The sequence below is a fragment of the Centropristis striata genome, chromosome 4 (genome assembly GCF_030273125.1).
Source record: "Centropristis striata isolate RG_2023a ecotype Rhode Island chromosome 4, C.striata_1.0, whole genome shotgun sequence".
Lineage (NCBI taxonomy): Eukaryota > Metazoa > Chordata > Actinopteri > Perciformes > Serranidae > Centropristis > Centropristis striata.
The window spans coordinates 14,929,811-14,948,665 of record NC_081520.1 but is presented as its reverse complement, the minus strand read 5'-3'; the positions used below and the strand labels follow the sequence as shown (position 1 = coordinate 14,948,665).

The 18,855-nt window shown below is 39.3% G+C and overlaps 1 protein-coding gene across 2 annotated transcripts in view; it reads right to left on the bottom strand.

Annotated features, from left to right (window-relative positions):
• Positions 1 to 18,855, bottom strand: part of tenm4 (teneurin transmembrane protein 4) — a 169,531-nt gene that overhangs the window by 72,842 nt on the left and 77,834 nt on the right. The window contains exons 5-11 of one of the 2 annotated variants that reach the window (XM_059331878.1): positions 17,367 to 17,616; positions 15,429 to 15,503; positions 15,095 to 15,193; positions 13,927 to 14,162; positions 4,703 to 4,867; positions 1,436 to 1,650; positions 66 to 276 (exon numbers count right to left, since the gene is read on the bottom strand). In XM_059331878.1, coding sequence (XP_059187861.1) covers positions 66 to 276; positions 1,436 to 1,650; positions 4,703 to 4,867; positions 13,927 to 14,162; positions 15,095 to 15,193; positions 15,429 to 15,503; positions 17,367 to 17,616 — 1,251 coding nt within the window. The remainder of the gene's footprint in view (positions 1 to 65; positions 277 to 1,435; positions 1,651 to 4,702; positions 4,868 to 13,926; positions 14,163 to 15,094; positions 15,194 to 15,428; positions 15,504 to 17,366; positions 17,617 to 18,855) is intronic. The other variant, XM_059331879.1, reaches the window with a different exon arrangement.

Sequence of the window (18,855 nt, the reverse complement as noted above, 5' to 3'; positions counted from 1 at the left end):
TATTATAGGGATTATGTGTATTGCTATTACAGGTTTCAGCAGCAGGTCATGCCCAGGGCACTCACCTATGGCGGTGGTGAGGAACGAGACAGTTTCAGTTTCTTTTCCGTCGTTGTAGATGGCCAGGTGCCAGATGCCTGAGTCCATGTACTTGATAAAGCCCGTGTCGTGTGTGGTGATGGGTACCAGGCTCCGCTGCATAGCCACAGGCCCCTCCAGACCGTGGATGTCCTGGACCAGGAGCCGCCGCCCATCCAAAAGCTCCACAAAGTCAAACTGCAGACAGACACACAGAAAGTGAGAAAGACTGATAGATGGACCGCAGACACGCCATTAGAGTGACACATGAGACTTGAGTGCTTTCAGCCCTCTTTATAGCAGAGCATCATTTGGTCTGCATGAATAACTCATCATTCCAGAGGAGCTGGAGTAAGTCTTGGCACATCGTGGCTGGATGGGCTATGATCATTTCGTAATCCACATATCTTATATGAAAGCCTTGTTTAAAACTATAAAAGTGAAAAAAGGGAAGCTGGGGGAAAAAATGTAAGTTAGTGTTTACCAAATAACATCTGCAACGATTTGCTTCATATCAGTAGTGACTCAATGAATACCAATGAGACGGCATTTCATTTACATAAGGAAGGGAATCTCGACTCATCTGCCTCCCTATGTGTAATCAGACACAGCCCCAAAACTCCTCTCTAGATTACTTCCTTTGAAGTGAAAATAGAAAAACGAGACAAACATGATCTTTCGTCCGAAAAATAAATCACATCGGACATTAATGTATTAATAAAAATATTGCTATGAGCCACTTGTTGAACTACAGTTACATTCCGGGCAGAAATCTAAACCGCGTGAACCACACAGTCAAATATGATGAATAACATGATATATCAGATTCTATGCTGCACATAGATGGGAAATTAGTATAAAGAAAAATCTCCCTTTCTTGGCCCCAGAGCCCCATATCTTTCTGTGATTCATTGATTATATTGAACCTGAAAGAAATTTGCCATAAATCCTTTCTGCAACAAAGAAAATGATTCATAATACAATAGAGAGATTTATGAATTGGTTTGTATTCATGAAACGCTCGTACATGCTTAGATAGATTTTTTTTTTTTTAAACAATATCCCAATTTATATTCTGTAGCGGAGGAAGAATGGAAGAAGAAGCTGAATTCTTACACTATGCAGACATGATTGTAAATTGTTTCACACAGCCCCACATTTACAATTTACTGCTGTCTTTGGCACAACAAGACATAATGATATGTTGCAGAAAATGCTGAAAAATGGCAACTTAAAGGCCACAAAACATTTATATTTAGAAAGTCTATTTTCATACAAGTGATAAACACAACAGAATGCAATATATTTTCTGTAGTATGAAAGTAATACGTATCTGTGACATTCAAATGTTTCCCACCTGTGTGTGTGACGGAGGTAGGCCTCTCCTTCCGTAGACTCCCACTAAGGCATCTTTGCTCAGGGACACATTAAACTTCAGGTACATGGGATGATCAATGAAGACCTGGGACCTCCAGAAGATACCAGGGGGAATCTGCTGCGCGACCTTGCGCCCAACGTCAATCTCGCCCATATCTATATAGCTGTCATCTGGGAACAAGCTGTCCAATTTGCCTGCATTGCACACAAAGTAAATCGGTCAAAGAGATCACACCATTAATCCAGTTTGTGGAGGGCAGAGGGAGTCAGTCTGCTGAAGCATGATAGTCTGACCATATCACGGATATTCAATCACATCCCCGACAGCCAGAGAAAAAAATATTATGAATGACCCCTCTGACCATTGCCAGCAATTCACGTCCCAATTCCAGAGAAGGACAGCACAGAACTAGGAATGAGCTAATTGAACATCAGTCTGGTCCTCAATAACAATTCTAGTTATATCCTGTTAAAATGAAAAAATATATTAATTTCAATACCTGGTAACATTATTTCATAGATATGCTATGAGTAATGGTGATCAATTATTTTCTTACTTTTTAGCTTGCTGGCTCAAACATAAACAAATCTGTTGTTTTTTTAAGATCTGTGCATGTTTTATAAATCTTGTTCATCAAAGTGAAAGGCTCTAAAATTTTGATTTAAAAGACTGAACATATGGAGTGAAAATGGTACCAAAAATAACTGCTTCAATACTGTTATGAAATACAGTTATAACTGAAGTTAAAGCAATAAAAGAGAAAATTGCAATTATAGTAGAGAGGGATCTCTAATGCTAGTACCCGCTCAGGTACGAGCACATACACTGCCAAAAATCCTCCATATGCTCCATAATACACCTTATATTGGACTCCGTGGAAATGGGAACATCTGTTTGCCCATGTAGATGAGCTAATTTCAGCACCGATGTCTACTAAAGCAGACGTCCATGCAAACTACCCCCAGGACTTGGTGGCAGACACGGCTTTAGGTTACACGTGGTACGGCAGATGGCAGTGTTCTCAAAAGTCCATCAGTGGCAATGAGTTTTATCAGAGTAGACAGGACACACTCCCGGTCTCCCAGATCTGGGCTTTACATAATGCTGCAACACACTGGCTCATTTTCCACATGTTGGGGTGTCTTTGTATTTATGTAGCACATTAATGGTGTACTCATCAGGCTGTTTAAATAAATCATAAGCCGAGAACAGTGATAATGGGCTTCGTGGTTAAATAAATGCTTGTTGTTTTGCAAGCTTAACTACAACATAATGCTTTGATGGACAGACGAGACTCAAAAAGAGGGTAACTCGCCTGAATTTCAACACAGTACACATCTGCATCACCTTGATAAAACACAAGATAGCTCATCATTGTTTCTGGTGACAGCACAGCAGAATGAGGCTTATTTAGAAAACTATGGCTATTGATTTCCTATCAGCAGCGGCTGCCATGCAGGGTCTAAGCTCAGCTGTAGTCGTGCTTGTTGTTAGCTAAACACACTTTCTGCTGTCTGGTAAATGAAAAAGACAACTCCTGGATTCATCTATATGGTAATGACCGCCATCTTCTACCTATTGTAGACTGCCAGTGGCAAATCACATGGTTAAATCTGGGCCCATTTGTTCAAGAATGGAACAGAGCAAACTTTCCTCGAGTCGAGCAGTTGGTACCGTGGGGTGAGCACATGCTTTCTTTGGCTGCCAGGAAAGGCAGCCCAGACTAGGAGATGAAAGGATCACATCCGTTCTGAAGAGGACAGAGTGGCTAATCCCCCTCCAGCCCCTGGATACCCAGTCCCTTAAGCTGCCCCATTTTCTCCCTCCAGGAACAAATAACACTTTCCCACTTACAACAACTTTCATAGGATTACAATGCAGATCTCATTGCATACCATGGAGACCAGTGAACACAATGTGAAACCGGATGACAAAATAATAACAAACTTGCTTGAGCTCCAAAATGTCATTTGTAAACTTCAAGATTTGAAAAACTTTTTCCTTGTTTTTCCAGTGTTGTTCTTCTCTGATGCTGTTGCAACAGTGTATTACAACAAACAGAGAGTCACGCAAATCTGATGCCTTTTAGTTGGTTTACTTGAAGCTGGAGTGTGTGACTTTTACATATAAAAGAACATCCAAATGGGTTCTCACAGTGCTGATTTAGCATATCTCTTCCAGGGAAAGCACTCTATATTTTGCAGTCTACCGGAGTTTTGGTGTCTGGTGTCTGCGGCGACATTCTGGCGCTGGCACACTCGAGGTGATGCATTAATGTGGCTTTACATGGAATTCAGAGCATATCAATTGCCTGCACATGGCTCTCACCATGGCAGTGGCTGAGCTGGCAGCTAGCAGCTAATGGTGCTAACAGCCCTAAAAACAGAAACAGTGGGGACAGAGCTATCAGCATAACCTGATGGGGAGCTGGAGAGTGTCGTTATTCACAATAACTGCAGTATGAGAGCAGTGCAGAGCAATGGTGAGAGGGACACACAGGGACTTGTGGCCAGAGCGGCTACCATAACTATGACTTCATTCTCTGGTCAAGACACCATGACTCCACCAAATCTTTACATAGTAAATGGTTGTTTACTACTATATTAATGCTCTGGATGTCGTATGAGGCCCCTTTAAGTAGAGTGAATGCTCTAGATCAGGGATGGGCAACTTAAATGCTGGAGGGGGCCACAATGTTTCATGGACACTACCACAGGGCCACATATAGGACCGTGCACTTAACCAGATATGATGAAACTGCAATTTTAAATATGTTTACAGTGCAGTAACTTAACATATTTCATGCTCAAATGCATGTAGAACAGTATAAACAGGAATACAAAAGGTTTGAAGCAAATAAAAAATAACCACCTACTGTGATTTCTTTCTTTTTTTCAGTGCAAAAACAGCAGACCAACATTAATTGCAAGAAGTAATTTTGTGCTTACACTGCACTTTTATGATTTCATGCTCAAATGCATGTAGTTGTACTGAGGGCCACTTCAAGTGAGGGTGCGGGCTGTATGTGGCCCCCGGGCCTCCACTTGCCCACCCCTGTTCTAGATGGAAATGAAACTCATCGTTCAAATGAAGGATTAAAGTTTTTTTTAAAGCCAACAGTGTCTAACTGCCTGGGGGGCGACAAAAGTTAAACACACCAGCTTTAAGTATTAGTTTGGAAAAACACAGATTAGTTTATTTGTTTGTTTAATACAAATACATTTTCCTTATTAAAATTGCACTTACTCTCATCTTTTCCCTTGCGGTCATGTATTTCCAAGCCCGTGTTGCCTAGTGGAGGCAAGCTCAGGTCAGTCGGAAAAGGTAGGCCACTTGTATTGTCCTCTGACAGCTGGTACATCTGTCTCTGCATGGGTTGCAGGTGCCAGTTTAATCCAAAAAGGTGCATGGCTGCAATATTAAACACAAGACAACCTCAGAATGGATATATGTAAAGATGATTCAATGCATTTATCTAAGAAAACAATTATTTGGTTATTAAAGACACCCCCCAAAACACTGAAGGAACTTCTTTTTTTTTACTGGGGGAGGTAATTATCCAAAGGTGACAGCTGTGAGATGGAGGCACAGGAAGTGAATTCCAAAGAACAATACATGGATTAATGGTTAATGGCATTTTTCTTAAAAAGTGCTGAGCAGTGAGATCAGAAGATGGATGCTATCCTGACCTCCTAGAACAACATCTGTCTCACCACACCACATCGGCATGGACCATCCCCAGCGCCCTGCCATTTCTTTTCCAACCCCATTACCTTTCCGTTCCCTTGCAAAACTAGGGGACAAAAGAAAAAAACACATCAGCAGGGAGACACCCGGGTGTTTCAATGTGAACACACGGGATGAAGCATGCTGATATTTTACAAGGTCGACAAAAGAAATGTCCTTTGGAACAATGGCAGTAGAGTGCAGGACAGAGGAGGAGGGGCTGACCATGACAGATCACCAATAAGAAAATGGACAAGACGAGCTTAGCAAGGCAAAAGCCACCTTGGAAGTCAACAGTCAGCAGAAAAGGCCTAGAAACTCAATATAGCTATTTTATTGGTTTGTTGGTTCTCTTAAGCTCCTCAAGTAAATAACCATGCAATCCAATTATAAAGAGTGAAATTATCTGACAGTTTTAGACCGAAGCTGGGCGTAAGACCTCTCCAGTCCTCTCAATGTTATTTTCTTCAAATGTGTTTTCATTTTTTCCCCCATTTATAAGAGCATAAACTACTTCATGTCACCAATAAGCCTGTCAGCGACTGTTCACACTGTGCCTGCCATCACTTGGACACAGAAAAAAAAGATTATTAGTGGATTCACAGATCAAACAGTCTTGTTATTATACCTCTGCAACACAAGAATAAATTATAACAACTCATATTTTTATACATAAATTCATTCATTCAATGTATTTTTTTGTTTCAAAAACATAGTTTGGGCCTATTTGTATTCAATTCATTTAGGTAAATTGTGCCAAATTGACAACTGAACAATAAAAGATAAATGGTATCATGTCCTGTTTTTGTCCAATGTCCATGTCCAACATTTCTATCAAAAATATATACAAACACTGAATCTATTATCACCTCACTCAAAACCTGTTCCACTTCCTGCATTCTCACATCTGCAAATTAAATATTTTTAATTCATTGAAAGCTAAGACTCAATCTCCTCAATCTACTCAATCTATTTTTTTAACTATCATCTTAACTCTATGGAGTCTTGGGCTATTTTTGTCCATTTTTGAATCACTTTCATGTCTTTGTAAGTCATTTTGTGTCTTTATTGGTCATTTGTGTCTTTTTGTGTCATTTTGTGTCTTCTGTGGGATTTTTTTGGTCATTCAGTCTTCTCATTTTGTCTTTTTTGGTCATTTTGTGTCTTTTCTTGGTAATTTTGTGCTTTTTTGGGTCATTTTGTGTCTTTTTTAGTCCTTTAGTCAAACATAAAATGTGATTTTGAATCTTTTTTTAAACTTTCAAAACACTATCATGCTCAATTAAGAACATATAAGAGTTATATTTAGAATTATAGAGAATTATACAAAATATATTTGACCTTGTCTCCAGTTTTACTTGGTATATCATCATCAAACTGAAACTGGCCTCATGGAGTTTACAGCCAGAACTTTAGAGGTAAATTTACAGTAGGGCTCCACGCTGCTTTGTTTTCTAGTCTGGATGTGATGAAGAAGTCATGATTTGGTGCTTTTGGAGACTCCAGAGGGTTAAGTATGATGCAGTTAATATTGTTTATTACCAAACATGTTGCACACAACTGTTGAACAACTTCTTCACTTGAACACTTAAAAAAGATGCAGTCTTAAAAGATGAAGCTGCAGTTCTCTGTGCATCTTCCAGCAAGGTGCAGCAGAATCAGGTGCTTCTCAAAGCAACTACAGCAAAAAGGATATGAGCAAACTGATTGATTTGCAACATTTTATAGTGCAAAGCATCAACAGCATCTTCATCAGAGTCTACAAAAGTGCTTTATTAATAGCCATATACCAAAACGAAGACCTTAAGTTGCTTCATTAAGCAGTGGATATCCTATTAAATCTCTCCACTTCAAAATCACAAGTGATCCCCTAAGAATAAGAAGAGGTTTACTCGTACAGGCTCAGCTATTAACTTCAAATTGAGTGAAACCACCATATGAACGTGACAAGTGGCAGATCAAACCAAGCTAAAGTGTCTGATGAATCGAATACATTGGGTCATTCCCACAGGAAACTCCATCAAACACAGATGTATTAGAGAACACTGTCCTCCCTGGTTCCTCCATTTACATCATTTAAGAGTAGTTGGCCCAAGATTCAGAGTCTTTTTTATAAACTTGAATGATTATGACACCTTCAAAGAATACCTAGCATCTTAATGATGCACACTAGATAAACAGTACCACATGTTTACTGAAATATTTATATGTATTTGTGCAGAAAAATAGGTAGCAACAGGACGGTTATCTGGCAATGCACAACACAAACAGTCCCTTAGATGACGAAAGTTCAACTGCAATACTAGCATCTGTTCTGTCCGTCCAGTGCCTGTGGAAGTGACTGTGTCAGTGGAGGACAACCAGTGAAGAGACAGATGGCTTTGTTTGTCATTTTGTAAGCTGCAGAAAGACATTCCTTTTGATTTGTAGCTCTTCATTGACTGACGAAATGGAAAAAGAGTCAGTGTATGTTGCTGGCAGAACCAACGCAAAGTCACCAAGCACGGTGTCATTCCAAGTGTCCTAGTAATCACGTCTTTGTGAGCCCCATTCCTTATCCCAAGTGTCTCAGAGGACTCTAATGGAAAATGGTTGAAGAGCCCTCCCCCCTCCCTTTCTAAATCCAAAGATTTACTTCAACGCCTTCTTGGTATCTATGATATGCAGAGCATTGGACACGAGCCAGAGAAGAGCCTCCTGATTTCTGTTTTGCTTGCTTCTCAAACTTTGCAAGCATCATGCAATGACACTCAGAAAGCTGCTGCAATTGGCTGTAAAATGAAGACAGGTTGTAGAAATAACAAGATACTTCTAATGAGATGGCCACTGGCAGAGACAAGCTGTGTCTGTGTTTCAGCAATGCCACTGACCTGTCAAGAGTACTGCACTTCATAGCATCTCCCATTTTGTCCTGAGCACATGTTGTGCCCTCCTTTCGCTTATCTCTTGGCAGGAAGTTGGGTCACGCCATGTGCCAATTAGGGAACAGAGGTACTGTAGTAGAAGACTTCTCAGCCAATCTGAGGAAGTCAGCACTTATTGCTGTGGGTCATCTGCCAGAATCCCTGTGCTTCCATCCTCTGATCTGAAGAGCACTTTCCAACTAGTGCACACTTCAAGGGAAGCTATGATGAGTAGTCTTTTTTTCCTCATCTTACTAGTCAAAAACATCAAATACTTTGAGCATCCAAAGGCAAACTATCTTGAGGTATTTGAAAAGAAAAAAGCCAGCAGAGAAAACAGTCTCACATATGCTTTCGACTGAAAAAATGTTTTAACCATATGGTTAATTAATCTCTTTTAAATAGGTGTTAAACGTGGCTGCCATCAGTCGCTCATTTTTCACCTTACTGCATTTACACCTCTATTATATTGGCAGTCTGTGGTGTACAGCAGCACTCTCATCATGCTGTGAATCATCTTAAATTGCACATAATTGTCAAGGTAAATAGATGAACAGGTGAATAACCTTAACACCCACATACATTTTAGCACCATGTCATTCCACCATTGACATGCTTTATTTCTATAAAACAAAGCCCTGTAAGAAAAAAAACAACAAAGTAAACATACAAGAGGGGATGACTGACTGGGATACCTAACGTCTGGGTTTAGGCTAACTTATTTCCTTCCTTCAGATCTGGGCCATAATAAGTCTGGTGTAAATGATTATTTTCAATACCCATGTTGGAAAAAAGCAATTATACAGAAATGATGTAGTTCTATGTAAAAAGCTATAAACTATATTTCGCTAAAAACAAAGGACTGAAAAATAACAATGAAACATCCCATATAACGAGCCAGGTTTTATGCTTTTTATGCTTTTTTAAATCTTGAATATCTCACTTTTCTGTGTCAACCGCGAAACCATGCCTTTATCTATTAATCTATTAATATGTGGTGCACAAATCTCTATTTCAGCCAATCCAGATCAATATTCTCTGTACCAAGATGTTTATATTGAAACTACAGCAACCACACGTCAAAGTGGGACCTGGGTGTGGGATTCATGGAAAAAAAGCTTGAATGTCAACATGTAAATACTTTCACATGAACTAAATGTGATGTTAATGGATATATGCAAAAATAAAATGCAAAAGCATCATACGAATGATTGCTATGCCTGTAACAATACCCACCCAGCAGTGCAATGCTGCATGTTTGGCAGCTATATGTGAATAAAGTGCTCATTTTCTCTAATCAGTAACAATAATGTTGGAACTATTGTTTTAACTGATGCTTGCCAGTAACATAAAAAATTATTCTTTACTGATTTTGCATCCATACGTTGTTCAAGAAATGCAAAGTTGTGTTGCTCTGACAGAAACAATAGCATGCTATAAAAAAATCTATAACCTAGCACAGGGGTAGGCAAACTGCAGCTCCGGAGCCACATGTGGCTCTTTAGGCCATCTGCAGTGGCTCCATGTGGTCGGACAAAAAAAAACAAAGGACAGTTATTTCTGTTGTCCCTATAAACCATGGGTCTCAAACTCAAGGCCTATGGGCTAACTGCGGCCCTCGTGACGATATTTTGTGGCCCCCACCTTGATATGATAGTTTAATGTGAGTTTTATATGGATGACACTTGTCTCTCTTTTTAAATAATTTTGTGTCTTTTTTTTATAATTTTGTGTCTTTTTTTGGTCATTTTGATACTGCCTCCAGCGGCCCCCAGGTAATTTGAGTTTGAGACCCCTGCTATATACGGCATTAGAACTACTACAGCCCGGCACCTTAACATCTACATTTTGCCAACTTCAAGTCTAGTTTTGAGTTTCTCTAGGTAGACGAGCTTTCGATTCCAGATCTCCTGAGATATTTCTTTGGTGTCTAGCCTCTCATTTGCACTTGGCTCCTCGCTGCAGTCTGGCAAAATCATATAAATTAATACTCATTAGTACTTATTAGTAATGTTGGTAGGCAAATTTAGACTTAGTAGACTGCTACATCTTTATTGTGAGGCTCAAAATAAGGTTTGCAGCTCCATTCTTATTATTATACCATTATTTTCCTTTTTTTGTCCAACAATGGCTCTTTTTTCAGTAAAGGTTGCAGAGCCCTGACCTAGCAGAACTGGCTGGAAAGTAAAGCTTTCCATCATAACACAGTATTTTCAATACAGCTCAACCGATATGTGACTATGAGATGGATACTGGGACTGATTCGAGAGGGAAAAAAGTAAATGATTTTGTGCTTGAATTAAATAGAAATGGACATTTTCTATATTGTTTAATTTTGAAGCAATAACATGATGGAAAGGTACGTAAAAAGCTGCTTTGTTAAACAAATAATTTAATCAAAGAATATTTTAAATTATCATACAATATAATACAGCATACATACAGTCTATTACGTTGTTAACCAATTCTAGAAATCAAATCTGAAGAAAAAAAGATCAGTTAACATCAGTACTTTAGCATCAGTCAATTGCTGAATTTTTAAAAAAGGAATAAAAAAAGGAAAACAAATCTCTTAAATACCTCAAGCATTGTTTTCAACATTATATGTACAGTATATATATCAGGGCATATTAGCCAACTTATATGCCAATACCGCAGATATGATATGTCTGTTATAGTATAAGAGGATTAACTTCAAGAAATGAGTTTCACTGAAAGTAGGATAAAAGCTTTTCTAGCCATTAAAGTAATTTATTCTTCAATAGATAAACCTTTTGTACTTAAATTATATTCGTCTCTAGATGTAGGTTTTATTTAAGATTAATTTATAATTTATAATAAAAGCAGTTGAGTGTTTCCTGAAGAAGATAGAGCACTTTTTTTCTATTTACACTAAAAATGAAAAGCCAAATCTAATAAAGCAGTAATATATTTTCAAGTCAGAAAAAGAGAAGAGCTGTGTTTCAGAGAAGCTTTTTCTGGGTTGGATGATCATGCAGTGAAAAATGTTCTCAGGCCTAACCCCTTCGTCCTTGACTCCATCCCCAGCGTGAATAGAAGTGAACACAAGAGGATACTGATGACCTTAAAATGAGGACCATCTAACAAATGTGCTAATGAGAGAGCGACCACAGAGAAAATAGTACCATGTTAAACCCCCGACCTTTATGCACTTCAACATGTAATGATTTACAAAGCTGTGACAAAATAAAACCAAGTCAAAACATCTGTCATGAAGCATAATTGGGTTCATTAGACATCTCACCCAGAGTTCCCAATTACAGGCTTCAATAATTAATTGCACTTGAAATTAAATGTATTTTCTCATCAGCCTTTAATTAAATATGGCCCTCGTTGTTGATTGGAAATTCCGATCTTAGGGTGAGGTTTGGTCTCCAACATGTTTACTTGTGGTGCATCGGGAGATGGTCTGAGTTTTGCAGGGTATAATTACACAGTCTGATTAAGCACTATCAAGCTGATGGGGCTCTGTGGCTTTAGGCCAAGTGAAAGCAGTAAACAGTAGACATGTACTGTATCTCTACTTCCATAGTCAAACCACACTGCTGATGCCAAAACCAAGCCAAACCAGAACTTTCTCACACCTTCCAACACTGATTTAAAATCGCTGAATACGTAGATAATCGACATGAGAAGCAACCCGTGGACTCTTTTTTTCAAATTCCAGTGCTGTTCTGAATTTAAATTAAACAATTTAAATGGCTGAGGTGACAAAAAAGGAATAACCAGATTTTTCTGTTCGTTTGGCCTCAAGGAGAAGCAGAAACGATTGCCTTCGTGATTGTTACAGCATAATGCATATCTATAACAAATGTCCTCAATGAAGAATTCATTTATCTCACTGATGAACGCCATGCAGGCAGCGCTGGCTGCTCTTTCATTGACTTCATATGAACTACAATGTTCTCACCGGCCTTCTGTTCAAAAGACTATTTCTTTGTCTGTGTGAGAATGAAACCAACAGTGTAACAATTTATATGTTAAACAGGTATTCAAGGCAATCATATGTATATGATATGGGGAAATATATTAAACAGAAATATGTATTAACTCCTCATTTGAATTTGTAACAACAGAACAGGAAGAACTTTCATTACTTGAATTTAAAAAGTGCTGCTGGCTTTTTATGTAGATCACCACTCTACCAATATTTAAAACCAGACCTAGAACATACCTGCACTGTAAAAATGTCCCGTTGTTTTTACAGAAAAACACTGGCAGCAGTGGTTACCAGATTATTTCCGTAAGAAACACAGTACATATGTCAACATCTTTACAGAACAACTTGTACATTTTACATCTTTACATAAAACAGTAGTAATTTAAAAAAAAAAACATTTTAAAGTTGTAGATTATACCATCCTTTACTGCTAATTTAACAGGATGATGCTGCTTTTATACTAATTATTTATGCAACATTTACATGCAGACTTTGCTTATTGTGCATTGAATACCAGTAAATTAACATTCAGTTATTATTTATTGTGCACTGAATACCAGTAAAATGTACAAGTTGTTCTGTAAAGTTGTTTACATTTGTACTGTATTTTTTGCAAAATTATTCTGGTAACCACAGCTTCCATTTTTTTTCTGTAAAAGCAACAGAATTTTTTTTTATAGTGTGTTAGACATTACATTTTGAGAATTTAGCTGTCTTTTCCACCCTCACCAGACTACAGGATGCCAGTTGCATTATCTCAACCATATCCCCAATGTGTTGCAATGTGATCTTAAATATCCCAAAAGACATCCAGCCTCACATTTTCACTGGACCTTCGCTTTGACCCAATGCTGCCGTTATTGTTAGTTACTGCATGCCTATGAACTCCCTTGTACCTCTTTTTATTTTTACATAAAACTAACAAATATACTCTGATGAACAAATATGTAACCTATTATGCTTTCACTGATTGATTCAACCTTGGTGAAGATACAAAAAAGGAATCTCTGCCACTAATGAAGTGTTACTACAGCAGCGTTTCTGGCGGAGCACCAGCTTCCTTGGAATAAAATGAAGATGGACTGAAGTAACTAGCATGAGCAGTGATAGCCAGAAATGTTGAACACACCAGAAAGAAAATCAACATAAAATCCAAGTCAGAATACAGATTCTGGAACGCAGATCTCTGACAAATATGGAGAAACAACATCACATTAATTACTTACAGAATCCACTTACATGTACTTTTAAATTCCTGTTAAGTTTTTCATTTAGTCTCTTATGAACTGCTTCCTATTCGTTTTACAAGGGAAATGTGTAAACAGTCTTGTATATAGATCACACAGATAAATAAAGAGGCTGTTACATCAGATATGAATATCATTCCCTTCGGGATAGACAACAGTCAAAAAGAGCAGGACTCATTTAATAGTATAACGGATATCGCAGCTGATAGTTGTTACCCTGCTGGGACCTGGGAATGCTGATCAGGGAATCTTAAATCAAATAAGATGAATATTGTAAATGTGCAAGTCCTCTCTTGTGTGATGGCTGATGTCTTTTTAATTCATTCCCTATCTGACCTATTCACAAGAGCAAGAAACCGGATTGCCCATCTCTGCAGATTCAGTCAACCCAATCTATGAATGATAATGTTATTTCGGACGAGGTGTGTGGGCGAGCAGTCAATCTATGAGTCCCCGTATAACTACGCTCATATAGGACGCAGAGTGCAGATTCAACACTATTAAAACGGATGATAGAGGGAGCACAATAGAGCATCGACCCTTCCTGTGTCTGCAGTTAAGTGAGGGGTGGGGCTGTGGGCGGATAGGTAGAGGCGCTCACCCTGGTGTGTAGAAGCATCAGAGGTGACTCACCAATGAAGTAGGCCAAGAGGAACAGCAGTGTTACTGAGATGAGGATGGCACTGAGAGCAGCACATTTCCAGTTGCAGTGCTTATAGGGTTTTTTCAGGCTGAAGGCAGGTCGAGAGAAGGTGTTTCGAGGCAGAGGGCGTGGGGGAGGCGAGTACACTGTGCTGGAGGTCAAAGGGTATCCCGGTGATGTTGTGCAATACATTGGTGATGTTCCACCTGGTTTGAACAGGAAGTGCCTAGAAAGAAAAAAGCACATTTTGTGTCAGTCTTAACAGTAAAAATTCAATCCTGATGGATGTCTCTCATCACAAAACTGTAGGTTTGTTATTGTCTATCCAAGTGCTGTCCCTTCCACTGGTAAGTCATTCTGTTTCAAAGCACATCAAATACTGTTACCATAGTCACGCTTTCTGCTAGATTAGTGAGAATACTAAAGCACACTTTTGCTCAGTTGAAACTGTGGATCAATACTAAATCTAATTTACAGGACTAGTGACCGCAGCTGGCTCTTGTTTACGTATTCATGCCAGCATGGTAAAGAGTAATTCCCAATAACTACGTGTCAAGTCTGTCCACAGGAGAGATAGAGAATATACGGGCGCAGCATGGAGTTTAGATTTATTCGCCCTTGAAGAACATGGCTGGCTATCTCAGAAAACATGTGTAGAGCTGCATGTCCAAGAGCCGTATGATCAGCCCATCAGAGAGTCAGTGGCAGCGGCAGTGTTGTCAAGGCCGTTTTACTGACAAGTTTACAAGAACCTACTGAACGACAGTGACAAGAACGTGATTGAGTGTCACATTACAATGTATGATGCGGAAAGTCACCGAGGCCTGTTATTTTATTTATAAATATCAGGACAAATCTCTGACATTTCCTATTTTAGCAATAGGAGACAACATGGGCTTTCATAAAGCGGTCATGCTTAACATTAATCATAAGCAATACAACCCAACAATGTGACTTAATGCAAATTGTTTGTTGTATTAAACAGGGAAGGGACAAAGACAGCAAGGATTCTAGCACTGCAGGAGACATACACCGATGATTGACAGCATTTCAAAACAGAGGATGTTTGATGGAAAAATAGCACAGGCATCACTGTTGTTTTCATGGCAAAGCAGATTCTGACAGTAGTGTGAGCCAGATAGCAAACATGCAACATACCCGTCGTTGTACGAGGCATCGTGGCGTGCTGATGCCAGAATGTCCATCTCAATGAGGTTGTCCTGTAAAGTCTCTAGGAATGTCTGCTTTGCTATGTTTCTACATACAGGTGGAAAGATGGATATGAAGCTAGTGTGAGATGTGCGTGCAAAAAAACACAGAAATGCCAATACAGTATGTGATCACCAAGCAACATCAACAACAACCGACAAATGGAGGTCAAGACGGACAGCATGGGACAAAGAAACCAAGGCCCTTATGGAACTACTTCTACAAAGGTGATAGACAGTTAACATCTAGCTCTCTTGTTCCCCTCGTTTGGGCACTGCCATACCTGGTTTTGTACGAGCCCTGCCCTTCTCTGCAAGCGTCTTGCTCTTCTCTGATAAACATTAGAGTATTCTGGCTCCTTTAAGGTTGTGATTGGAAGAAAACAATGCATCACTTACAAATGAGAACCTTAAGGTTTCTAACACTTATTCAGACAAAACACTTTTTAATGTAAAATAATTTCATTTTTAATTACAAATGATCTTTTATAGTTCCCACACTGGATAATATCCTTAAGTAGACTTATATTTAATGGTTGCAACACTGCAAAAACACATTTTCAGTTTATTCTAAAGTTTTTAGAGGCGAATGTGTAATTTTTCCCAATTATGCACTCCCCCTAAGAGACCTCTGTTCCATAAGGAAATACTGCAGCAATGCAATGGAGAAATGTACTGACTGCATGCAATGGGCAGGCTGAACACGTTCAGTGGTACAAGAGAAAAGCCTTGTTTTTGATCCCTGCCCCTTCGAGGCCAGTAGTGAAGTCTGTTCATGGTCTCTCAAGCTTGTGTTCTGGGGAAGAATGCAACTTTTAATGAAGAAAGAGTGGTGCTTGGCAGAAATTCTAAAGAAATGGTGAGGCTGGATAGGGCCAACCAACTGCTGGCTTTCCTCCAGTGGCAGAGAAGAACAAAATCTACCAGGGCAGAATTTATCAGGACCATTAAATTTCACAAAAGTGACAAGAGAGGGCCATTGTAATACTATTAACCAAGTAAAGGTGATATTAATATATCCTTGTCCATGTGGATAACACTAATGGTTTCATTTTTATAATTGGAACTTTAGCAGTTGAAATCGTTTTTTCAAGGCAACAGGTCATAAAGACGACATATTTGGTTTGAGCAGCACTCTTGCTTGTTGCAGATTTATTCTCCTCACCATCTGTTTTCTGCTCCGCAGGGAATACCTGTGCAGGATTAACTTTGGAGCTGGATGACATGTAATCATTCATTATACCACTAACTGTCCTTCTACCAGCTAAAATTGATGCTCATTTTCCTGTTGACTGAACCATCTCACAAAAACTGAAGGAAGAGACAGTAATTCTATTCATGGCTGGTGTTTAGCCATGCCAAATGAGCTATTAGCTATTCTCCTGTCAACAACCGTTTCATTTATGGGAACGTGTTTACTCTATACACTATAGACACCGACATGTTCTACGCTTTTCATTGGTTTGCTTTGAACAGATCCTAATAATAAAAGAAGCTAAATGAAGAAATAAAAAAAAAAAAACTATAATAACTTCCCTTAAAATCAAGGCGACACAATGGTTTTTTATTTAAATTTGCTCAGCAGGGGACCTGATCACACAGAGAAGTTAGGTTTTGGTTTGGGAGTTTTTCTACTGTTATCTGAGTAATGTGATCATAATGAGGGTTGAGATAATATGCCTTGCTATTCTTGATTTCATACCGCCTTGCAATAAGACCAGCCAAAGAAATACCAACAGATATTCCCTTTGTTACAATAACACTTGACAGATCTACTTCACACAAGGGCCTCCTATTGAGAAATGTGCTAGAGTACTGAGTACTGATTAATATGAAATAAATAAAACTCTGGGCTGAAGTGGAGGAGCTATGAAGCCTGCTCACGGGAGCCTGAATGTAATTTTGCAAGAACTGTTTCATATCCAATGTGATCATAATTACTCTGCTGTTTAAACTCAATAGCTTCCACTGTTAGGATTGCTAACGTTAGACCAAGACCCAAAAGCAGCACTTTCTCTTGTTTGCCACAAAATCATGTTCATCACAAATGTAGGCCTTTGCCCCAAGCAGGGTATTTTCCATTTTATTGCTTTGCTCCTTGTTAGCACTGTGGTAATTTAATATGAAGCAGGAAGCATGAAAACCTGTGTTCAATGGCACCAGCTCAAGCTCAGCCTTGCCAACATCTCTATACATTGTCAGGGGGACAAGTTACACAGTACCTTGTTTCCAGGGGGATGTTGCTGTTGAGCAGCCAGTTGTCCTGTGTGCTGCCAGAGTCTTGACCACTGGCTGGACCCTCTGGAGGAACAGAGCTGTCTGTGGGCGCGGGACTCGGGTTACTCCGCGGTGTGTAGTTGCCCCTATTCAGGGAGTTAATGGAGGCCGCATGGTGCTGATGATTGGGCGAGTGGGAGTGGGAGAGCGGTAGAGGAGGCGTCCGCAGCCGAGAATGGTTTTGAAAGGCTCCGTCTGAAAGCAAAAGAAAGAAATAAAACATGTTAGAGACATCTTAAAAGAATAGAGCTTCAAAACTACTGCAGATACACTAAGGATGCTTTTTTCCAAAAGGGTTGTGACAGTGTGTGTGTGTGTGTGTGTGTGTGCTAGCAGGGTGAGAAGAGCCTTATGGTGTTATTTTAACTCCCTGAGCTGCAACATTCTGACTGATAACTGATTAGCCATAGTTTCACCAGCAGTACATAAATTAACACCTAAAGACTAATTTCATTGAAGAGCTGCAAAGCCCTTATGCGAAACCACTATTTAAAAAAGTCCCTCTTCTGCTCATTATTTCTCCGAACTGGTCTCTATCAGTGTGCTTTCTGCCTCCCACAGAGACCTGTGACAGTGTACTCAGACCAGACATTGGCTCCTGTGTAAACAGATGAGCTGGCCTCTTCTTGAAACTGAACAACTTTTCTTTTTTTTCGCTATTTGTTTTTTTACATTTGTTTAGCCAGGGTATGCATCGTCTTTTTATTAACAATAGCCTGTTCATTCTGTGTGGTGCAAAATGTTTCCCCACGGCTCAACTGCTGCAAATTTAAGTTTGGAAAGAGAAACTAACAAGTTACATAATCTACTTGTTTTGCTGACAATCTGCCTTTGTTAGACTCATGTCATTACTAGATTTGCAGTGGTCAGCCTCATTAGAAGTGATTCCAGTGGCCAAGATCTGTTTCAGATTTTTAAGCAGCTTTTTTTTAGTCCTTTACCAGCTTTGTTTGTCACTTTAGAAGAGAGGATTTGAAACTATTAGATATGAAGGGACAGGTTGTACCCAGTGGTCCTATACGCACTACTTGGTACTCCGTGCACTTCACAAGATAGAAGACCAATGTCCTATGCACTCTGTATCCATTTATTTCCACATCTGTTAAGCCATTCATCAATCAATGAATTCCTGGCTTTACACAGAGTGAAAGAGCGGCTTTTCTTTATAGCGGCAAGCCTCCTTTATTTCACAGATATCCACAACACTAAATTGCCAATTTACAGCAGAGAGAGAGTAATATAGACACACAGAAGGCGTATTTTGTATAATCAGCTCCTTTATTAAAGCAATACCTAGTCGCGACAGTCAAAAAGCTTAGTGTCATTTCAGATTTTTTAGGGGTCGGGAACATGAAGCTGCTTTATCAACATCAGTAACAGTCATGGCAGATTGTTGCTAAACTGTTGAGGTGCAAAACTGGCTGTACTGAGAAC